At 35.0% G+C, this 10,120-nt stretch overlaps 1 protein-coding gene and 1 pseudogene across 2 annotated transcripts; one reads left to right on the top strand and one right to left on the bottom strand.

Moving 5' to 3' along the window:
• Positions 1–2,872: 2,872 nt before the first annotated feature.
• LOC110657851 (fe(2+) transport protein 1-like) lies at positions 2,873–4,298 on the bottom strand (annotated as a pseudogene).
• LOC110657850 (protein PHYLLO, chloroplastic) lies at positions 4,282–8,072 on the top strand. Of its 2 annotated transcripts, XR_009145607.1 has the most exons (5): positions 4,640–4,866; positions 4,958–5,165; positions 5,754–5,863; positions 6,642–6,932; positions 7,001–8,072. XR_009145607.1 is itself a non-coding variant. In XM_058139675.1 (4 exons), the coding sequence occupies exons 2-4, from the start codon at positions 5,840–5,842 to the stop codon at positions 7,091–7,093; spliced, it is 408 nt and encodes a 135-aa protein (XP_057995658.1). In that variant the 5' UTR covers positions 4,282–5,165; positions 5,754–5,839; the 3' UTR covers positions 7,094–8,039. The 2 variants fall into 2 exon arrangements, 1 of the variants encoding a protein (XP_057995658.1); XM_058139675.1 differs by having other exon boundaries at positions 4,282–5,165; positions 7,001–8,039.
• Positions 8,073–10,120: the final 2,048 nt, after the last annotated feature.

Genomic DNA, 10,120 nt, shown 5'->3' with positions numbered 1-10,120 from the left:
CTTGTGAGAGTCTATTGTCATGATGTCATTGTCATGTCCACTACACTGAGACCAAACTGGCTCAGAAATTTCATTCTTGCTTAGTTAAAAGCAGTTGTAATTAGTAAATCCATCCTGCCTTTTTAATGATAAAAAATTATCATCAACAATGACCAAAAACTTCTTCTGTCTAATCTGACTTACGTCAGTGGTATATCACTCAATTGTAAGTTCCAGTCCTTATTTCCCACAAAATCCCTCTTAAAAAAAATAATTATTCTAAGATTTCAATTTATGAATAATGAAATGTTTAAAAATACATTATTAGATTGTAAAGTAATAACAAAAAAAAAAAAAAGAAATCATTAATACATTCAAATTATATGAAAACTGAGATTTACAAAATGACTTATAAAATGGTGTCATGGAATCTTGACCAGCATTGTCTTTCCCCTTCTTTATATCTTAAAAAAAATAATTAAATTGTCACGACCCAAAATTTTGAACCGTGACCGGCGTATAATTTAAGTATTCTTAAATCATGCAAGCCTTATCATAGTATCTTAACGAATATTTTGTCACTTACCAATCTCAAAAATAGGCAAAATCTAAATAAACAAAATGCTGAATAAATATCGTAAATATCTCATAGGTAAACTGCGGAGTCTCTACAGATTTCAAATAAAAACTTAAACTGTTCAATAAACTAAACTAATTATTAGCCCGAGAAAACATGAATTCGGGTATACCATGAGAACAAATCAAAGTTGTCCCTCTCCAGAAAATGGACTGAATATTTGGATCAGCTGCAGAATTATACTGATCTGAAACAGATAACAGACAGAGGAAACGTGGTTTGAGTTAGATGCTCAGTGAATGATAATTATAGCACACAACGGAATAGGAACAGGTAGACGCTTGATTAATTTCATAATAAATTTTCTATTCAATAAAATCATGCTCTTGCTGTCAAAATCATTAATAAAATAACTTCATAAAACATGTATATAAAATAAATTCATTCAATAAAAATTTTATAGTACAGTACACCAGGGTGATGATACCCCACACCACCAAAGGCCAGATGGTAAGCGCACTACCAGATATTAGATACCTTCCTCCTCCTTCACAGATATCAATGCATATGATACTAATGCAAACCATAAACTGCAATGATGCATGATTCGACAATGCAACCTAATACCGTGATAGTCCACACGGCGGGGCAAGATAACAGAAACAGATACTTGGCACAGGTACCAATTCAAAATAGAAAATCAATTTGTACAAATCAATCAAAATTAAAAAAAAAAATTTCAGATAGCAAATAATAACTTATAGTACAATTCCAATAGAGTATTTCAATAGTTTCAGAGAGTCAATAAAATCAAATTAATCTCAAATCAATTTAGTAATACATCAGTAAATTTTATAGTCAAATATCAATCAATATAAATACATTGAAGGCCTATTCCCGGAATCCTAATGGGTCTAATACAGAGATAGTTGACAAAATCAATTATTTAATCAAAATCAAAATAAAATTCAATAATAAAATAAAACTCTAGAAAATCACATATAAAATATTTGTTAAAATATTGATTTAAAATTTCATTTAATAACAAACTTAATGCTAAGAAATTTTAAAAGGGACTAAAACGGTGCCATATATTATAATTACCACTCACCTGTAACCTCCAAAATAATAGCTAGATTCAATAAAAGAGAGATAATTTCAGCTGACAGAATGAATATTTGAATCTCCTACATACCTAAAATATAAAAGAAAAATATTAAATAATAATAAAATAAAATAACTTTTATATATATAATCCCCTGTTCATCCACGTCCTTGTACCTGTTCTACAAATGTAATGGCCCGGCCCACTAGTGATATTGTCCGCTCTGGGCCGAAGCCCTCACGGTTTTAAAACGCGTCACTAGGGGTTACGAACCGCTAACTTATAAAGCCAGCATCTCTCCCGTGTTTTGTCGATGTGGAATTTTTCCTGAGGTTTGCCCCACCATCGCCCATGGTTGCACGCGGAGCGGCTCTAATACCACAAATGTAATGGCCCGGCCCACTAGTGATATTGTTTGCTCTGGGCCGAAGCCCTCACGGTTTTAAAACGCGTCACTAGGGGTTACGAACCGTTAACTTATAAACCCAGCATCTCTCCCGTGTTTTGCCGATGTGGGATTTGCCTAGGGTGTTACACAAATTATATTAATTACTATTAAAAATATAAAATATTATAATATTACATTCTTTTGAAAAAATATTTTGAGGAAAATAATTGATAATTATTTAAAAAATAAAAAATTATTTTAATTTTAATAAGAGAATAATTGTTCAAATTTTTAATATAAATCATTAATAAATTTTATAATATAATATTAAAAATGTAAAATATAAAAAATATTAAATTATATTATTAAAATAAAATAATAAATAATCTATACAAGGTAAAATTATTTTTAAAAAAAATCACTGCCATTTTTTAAAAGATCAAGTGGTTTCTGATATTAAAAACATGCAGACTAAAGTTTTGGATGATTTTGGTAATTTACCCATTATCCTTTTTATTTATTTTTAATTAAAAATATAAATAACAGGGGAATCGGTATAATCGATATCAACCAGTACAAATCACACATTTGTTGAATTACCAGCAGACTATATACACAATTAGCAAATAATTAATTAGACTATCGATCACCTTTCAGAATAATAAGTTCCAAGCATGATTCCTGTACCTGTTTAGTTCATAGAGAGTAACCTTAACCTGGTATCACTGTATTGTTCGAATTGTAAAATAATGACCATTGGGAACAGATTACTGTGTGCATGTTTAATTAAACTGATAGTCTGTTTTACCAAAAATTAAAAATGACAAAATGTTTAATTTTTATTTCTACTGTTTTTACATAGTCTCATCTAAGCTTGATTCAATACAAACATGCATAAAAAAAATTAAACAAAATTGGCATTTTCTCTGTACAGAATGGCCTGGGATCTTGAGTGCCTAACTAGGCCCATTTTGCCATTAATGACATGCCTCCAGCGCCTAGTAGCACTGCCATATCTGCCTGTATCTGAAGTCTCACACTTTTCTGTAGTTTAGGTCCCATAAACTCAGCTGATAAGAGATCCACCAGTGCCATATAATTCAGTAATCCTGCGGATGAAGCATTTAGGGCTCCCACCACAATCAGTGCTGTAGGACTGTTGTCGCTATATACATTCGACGAACCAATTCCTAACACAATACCAAGGGGAGTTGTGGCTGAGAACAAAAACACCATGATTGCATTCATCTTCAATCCGTATTCAGCCTGAGCACCGATGCACTTATCAATTAGATATCTCTTTACTACATTACTAGAGCTTTTGATTGTGTAAATTTGAAAGGAAGGGACTGGTTTCTTACCTGCAATATGCATCCTCCAAGACCCATTCCTTCAAATAGTTGATGGAAACAGAGTGCAGCAACAAGTGGCCTGATTGCGCATGGATTGTAAGAGGCTCCCGTTGACAGACCAATCACTGTCGAGTGCACTACAATTCCAAGTTCCAATACCTGCATGTACGATCCAATATTTATATGAAATGATCAATTGGAAACAAGAGTTTCTGCTATATATATATATATATGACCAATATTTTTATTTATATACCTGAGCCACAACGCGATGCCGTAACAACGGCGCCGAATCCTGGTTATTCGGCCCCTGATCCTCAACCTTAACATTCACCGACTCTCCATCTCGATTTCGCCCTTTTTCACGATCACCACCTTCAGCTACACCATTCAAACGCTTCCAATAATAGCTCATCGCAGACGAGTCCACCATAAGCGTCGCGATAGCTGATAACATGGCCACGAATGTCGTGAACGGGAACTTCTTCCAAGGATTTTTGGCAAACACTCCGAAGTCAAGCAGTTGAAGGAGTCTGGCAACACATGCATGTACCCTGTAGCTAGGATAACGCCTGAAGCAAACGCTTTAACGATTGAAAACAAATTTTTATCAGGCCTAAGGGCAGGAACTGCAGTCGAAAACAATGGTAAACACACCCCAACCATGGTAGTGATCAGAATTGAAGCTATTGCAATGAGCTTAAGCTTCAAGGATTTCGCCATGTCGTGGCACCCTCCACCGGCTTTGGAAAGGCATTGTTCTGCAAATGCCGGACATGTGAAAGAGAAAATGAGGAGAGAAATAGTGATACTTGCATTGAACTTCGCGACGAGGCCATGGCTAGTTATATTAAGGCTAGTAAGCTTGAAGCAAGCTACTAGTGCAGTATGCGTCAATGGTGAATGATTTTCCTGGTAGTGAATTCGCACATATATGCTTGTTGGAGGGTCTCCATCCACTACCTGATTTGAAGTGTTCAAACTTTGAAGCTGCAATCAGAATAATGAAATGTCAAGACTACCCTTGACAGAGCCTCGAGTGGCTTTGGTTGCAAGAGGGGGAGAGAAACGTAAATTCTTATATAACGATGGGTATTCTGGAGAGCTTGCTGTTGGAAGTAGAAACCTCGTGGTTGGCTTGTGTCTGCGTATTACACCAGTGTACGCTTGACAGTCTTACATGACGTGGCAAATCCCAATCACGCCGCCTTATCTGTTTGTCTCCAAACTTGAAAAACTCACTACTATCAGTTCTACAAGCTATCATCCCGCCCACCTTCAATCCTTACTCTCTCTTATCAATTCTCTTATCAATCGAAGCCTCAGATATTACTCGCAAGCAATCTCTCGATTTCGCCATCTATTAATCTTCATTCTCTCCACTGACACTCGCATTCCCCAGCAGAAACAGTGCCATTCACATCAATCTTCTTCGCCGCCCTGCAATTCTAAACCCCAATTTCAAGTTCTTCATCTTTTTTTTTTTTTTTTTTCTTCTGCATTTTATTTCTTAGTGTACTTATATGATTTAATGTGTATTGCTGTCGATTGGTTAGGTTTGTGGAAGCGGTGAGATTTGATGGTCCGATAATGGGTATTGAGGATTTGGAAGATGATGAGGATTGGGAGTTGGTGATAGAGACCTGCATTACGCGTAATCCGTCTCCGGCTGTGACGCTGGAGCGCGGTCTTCAGAGTATTAGAGAGGCTGTGGAAGAATTGAGGTTGAATCATCCTCCTAGCAGTGGAATTTTGAGATTTCAGGTAATTAGGAATTTCCAAAATATATTTTATTCCTTTCAAGTCATATCTGTTGATTAAAATGAAAATGTCATTGACGCAGGAATTTACAGCCCAGAAATTTAGTCAAATCCTGTCTGTTGACTTTTCTATTCCTATTTTCTTCATGATACCTATAAATATTTAGACATATTTTTGGGTCAATAATAATCAGTCATTCAAAGTTTTTAAGAAGTTGCGGGAATTTTTCCAGGTTTTAGTCCATTGTTAAACCCTTTTTCTTTTCTTTCTCGCTTCAGTCGTTGATTTCTGGAGCAATGCACTTGATAAAGGTGAATTGGATTTTATTCTTCTCTATACGTACATGATATCATGGTTGAGTGATGTTGTCAATGCCTTTTACATCTAATTTATATGAGAATTAACTTGTTAATATTTGTATTTATTACATTTCTGCAATAAGTTATGTATGAATGGTTCCACTCCAAAATGAATATCAGGGTAAATAATGGAGAATGAGAGATGTTAAATGTTGCCAAAATTTATTTTATTGAATTGCACGGGGAAAAACGGAATGTGATTAGTTTTGGCAATGTGACTATACATTTACAGGTTGCTGTGCCTCCTAGTCCAAAAGCTTTGATTTGGTTCTGCTGTCAACTGGAATCATCTGGAGTGTTTCCTCAATTTTTTTGTTTATGAGGAGACTGAAAATCCATCATGTAAGTCTATTTATCTGAACAGAACACGTGGAGTTTTTTGGAGTTGGAGCTGCAATTTACTTTATTCAGTCCTCTTCTCATACATTAGGGCAGCAGAGATCAATAAGAAGGTTCATTTCATTCTTTTGCTCAAGTGGCTCTCTTTTTTTAAATAATCTATTACGTGGGTCTTGATGTGCCAATTGAGACTGCACATTTTAATAATGTGTGGTTATTTAGCTAGCTAATACTATATGAACCAAGTTGTAGTTCAATGTAAGTACAGGAGTTAATGAATTTTTTGTCTTATTTACTTTTCTTTTTCGTTTCTCCTCATAAAGAGTATCCTTTGGTTGCTTTTGACATGCTGAGATGCTAATAGATTCTTTTGACACATGATTTAACATAAACAACGCTTCTCATATTATCTGATTGATGATTTTCTTTATGCTTAATCATTTTTCTTCCTGATTGCAAAATTGCACCAATAGCATGAAGACGTTTTCTGTAATTTGCTGATGCAGGATTAAAATTTTTAGTTTGATTATTTTGTTTTTAGTGTTCTATAATAGCACACTGTCAATGTAATCCATATACTCTTTGTTGGGTGTAACATTCAATCTTGACATAAACTGCTTTATTATGTGCAGTTGTCAATTGTCAGTTGAAAATTTATTTGCTGGTGGTTTTACTTAACTAAGGCAGTGTGCTAATTACTAGGCCATGGATATGCAGATTAATATAACACCTTCAATTATGTACTCTATTCAATCTCTCACTTCATAATTTTTCCTTGTAGGATAATGTTGTTTTATTTCTTCATGGTTTTCTTGAAACTGGTGAAGACTGGATGTCTATCATGAAGGCCATCTCAGGATCTGCAAGATGCATTTCAATTGATCTTCCTGGCCAAGGGGGATCAAAGATGCAAAACTGTGAAGCCAAACAGGAAGCAACTTTGTCAGTTGAAATAGTTGCACATAAATTTTATAAGGTGATACAAGGCATAACTCCTAGAAAGATTGTTGTTGTTGGATATTCAATGGGGGCAATGATTGTGTCGTGGACGGCATTGAGGCATGTTGATAAGGTAGAATGGTTGCATTTGACATTTCGATTTGAGTTGAGCATTTATGATTATAAACTTTAATTATGCAGATCAATGCAGTCATTCACAGGAAAACATTAATCCCGTTTGTGCAGAGTCCTCAACTGATTTTCTTGAGCCCCCCAACCTTGACGAGAGCTTGAATGCACCGAACTCTAGCTGCCCTTTGCAGTGTGGCAATGATTTGTATTTTTTTTGATCCCTTGGCATCTGCTACTGTCGAGAAAGATTTGTTGGGAGAGTGTGTTACTTCTGCACAATGCGAGCCGGGTTTCCTAGAACCAGTTATTTCTACCTTTGGCCCCCATGCCAAGCATGCTCACTTTGAGCCCCTTAATCTTTCATCCCCAAGCCTTGTTCATTTAACCATGGTAGACCCTACTTGTGTTTCTGAGCCTTCTCCTATTGGACCCTCATTCAACGAATTGGCTGTGGTACCATATGAGCCTATTGAAGCTTCATTGCTTTCAGCCCAAGATAGGACTCCCATCAACATGCATAGCTATGTGAAAGTGGGTAGATTACTTGAGCAAAGGAAAATGAAGAACAAGCTAATCTCAGAGCTTTTTGACTTCTCCCCAAAGCTCTCCCGAGTCGGCAAGAGGAAAGGAACCTTAAAAGGGAACAACTGAAATATTCAGATGCAGTTGGAAGTCAAGTGGTTGAGCCAACAGATAGTGATATCTGCCGCATGAACTCTCCTCATCGGAGCTTAATTTCCAACCCCTTAGTGTCCCGTTGCATCATGGTATCTTCTGACTAACCACCTCTTCTTAACGCTGAGGATGAAACTAAGAAAACTCTGGTGATTGGCAAGGAGTTGAGACTATCTTTCTCAATCCCAGATGAAAAAAGTTCAAATCTTTCTAAAGCAAATTCTTGAGGAGCAGGCTACTTTTAAAGGACTCGATTGATCTTCTGGGTTGTGTTTTGGTTGGGTTTATGCTTCGTTGTTTTTTGTGCTTTTCGTTTCTTCTCTTATTAGTAGATGATTTGGTTTTGTTGTTGATTTGCAATGTTCTATTGTACTTTTTGATTGCTCCAGTTGGGATTTTTTTTTGCCTTCTAAGTGTTTGTTCCTTTGTCTTAGTAAGTCTATCAGTATCCAAAGGTTTTTTTTTTTTGGCCGTGGTGCTCTTGGGGAAGGTCCTCTCTACAGATTGTGTGTTGATAGGCTTGTGAGTTTGATATCCTGATGGAGAAAGTGTCGAAGGATAATTGTTCAAAAGCAAGTCTGGAGGTGAGAACAAGTCTTTGGATAGATTTGCTTCAAGAAAAATTCTTGAATTTTGGATTTGCCGCATTCGTTCATCAAAGTTGGAGTTAATGTCTTCAGAGTTCTAGCTGTTAAGATCTAATTGGAGGTACTCTGTGTTTGAGTAGTTTTGATAGAGAGATGGTCTTTTCTCAATGCTTTCTGCTTCCCCTAAGCAAGGATTGTCTATAAATGAAGACTTCATTGCTTTCCTTTGATTGAGCAGTGATTGCATACTCCGCAAATATACGATCGTTCAAATAGTAAAAAAAAATATCGTCCCATAGAGATTTGTTGTTTGAGTACCAAATTATAAAGTCACGATTATTTGGGTTATTGATAATTTGTGTCAAAAATAGAGTAAGAGATTCAGCAAATTAAATTGAGAAAATAAGGAAATTATAATGAATTAAGCAATTAAAATTTTAAGCACTATACTAATTTATTAAAATTTCAACAAGTGACAAAAGATTTAATTAAGTAATGGTAAAAATTGATTCCAGAGTTGAGGTTTATGAAGTAAATTTTATTGAGATTTGGATAGGCAAAGCCAAATTTTATTGGAAATACAAGTTTAAAGGAAGTTGATTCTGATTTCATTTAATTTCTATTTTAAGCAAACTAAAGAGTGTTTTAAAGGAAACTAAATCCCATTCTCTTGTGATGTTTAATTACCCAAAACCCTTTAAGCATTTCAATCAACTTGAAATTCCTCTTAACCCACTAGTTTATTTCAACACTAGGTGATTAAGTTCATTATCTTAATTATCTATCATAGATTTTTACCTCTAGGTCCTTCAATCTAAGATTAAGAACAAAACCCAAAGGGTACCAACAGTGGGTATATAAATAAGCACACAAGATAAGAATAAAAGCTTATATATACTAAAATCTGGTTAAAATCAGTCCAAATCCATAAATAAAACTTAAATCATTACACTCAACTCCGAAATTTTAAGTATCTACTCACTCATGCTTATATTTACAAGTGAAAATATGACATGGAGCAAGAAAACATAAAAATAAGACTAAAAATAAAAGAAACCAGAAGAAGATGATCTAAATCTCTGAAAATGGAAGCTGAAAACGTCACTTTGCAGGTGTTCTTCCTCCAAAAATAGCGTGGTTCCTTCTTTCCTTCCCCTTTTGATTTTTCTGTCTTTCTCCTTATGGTAAAAATGAGAATATGATGCTTATATATCCCCTCAATGTTTACCCTAAAAATAGTCTCGAAAGGGATAAAGACAAAAGGTGTGAAAAGAGAATTTTTCAATGTCAGCAAATCTGCCAGTGCCATCCCACATGCCTCATGTTGATTCAAGTTATTTTTAACATGCCTTATGTTGATTGGGAGGAGGAGCCTTTAGATTCTGCACGACCAGCTACACGGGGCATGTGGGAGTCCTTGAAAATTTCTGCGTATTTTGTTCCAAAATCTTTATTTACACGATCCAGTGTTAAATTTACATGCCTCAAGTGGATTCCTGCTGGCTGACTCATATCTTCACAAGACCTTCAATAGGGGGCATGTTGAAGTCTTTGAAAATCTCGGCTGGTCTTCTTCTTTAAGCAAATTTTCTTCATTTTTCACACTACTTTAAGCTTCCAAATCACTTTGAATTTCTTCTATATGGACCTTTTTGCCTTTAAACATTATTAAAACCTATCAAAAACATTAAAATCCAAAAATCAAATATAATGAAAGTAAAATTAACAAATTAACTAAAATAAGCATTAAAAGCATAAAATTACTAAACTAGAAAGGGCAAAATGGATGCAAAACTACCCTAAAATATCTATATAAAATGGGTTTATCAAATTCCCCCAAACTCAAATCTTTGCTTGTCCTCAAGCAGATTAAAAATAATTATATGCAATTGGGGTACTTTTTTCTTAGATTCATGAAAATCACTCA

The sequence above is a fragment of the Hevea brasiliensis genome, chromosome 17 (genome assembly GCF_030052815.1).
Source record: "Hevea brasiliensis isolate MT/VB/25A 57/8 chromosome 17, ASM3005281v1, whole genome shotgun sequence".
NCBI classification, from domain to species: Eukaryota; Viridiplantae; Streptophyta; class Magnoliopsida; order Malpighiales; family Euphorbiaceae; genus Hevea; species Hevea brasiliensis.
Note: the sequence above shows the minus strand (reverse complement) of the source record. Positions and strands in the feature narration are given on the sequence as shown.

Bases quoted from the DNA above. Each gene is read 5' to 3' on its own strand.
- LOC110657850 (XM_058139675.1), top strand. From the start codon at position 5,840: ATGAGGAGACTGAAAATCCATCAT. The intron at 5,864-6,641 runs GTAAGTCTATTT...TTTTCCTTGTAG, and splicing joins GGAGACTGAAAATCCATCAT to GATAATGTTGTTTTATTTCT. The intron at 6,933-7,000 runs GTAGAATGGTTG...TTAATTATGCAG, and splicing joins CATTGAGGCATGTTGATAAG to ATCAATGCAGTCATTCACAG.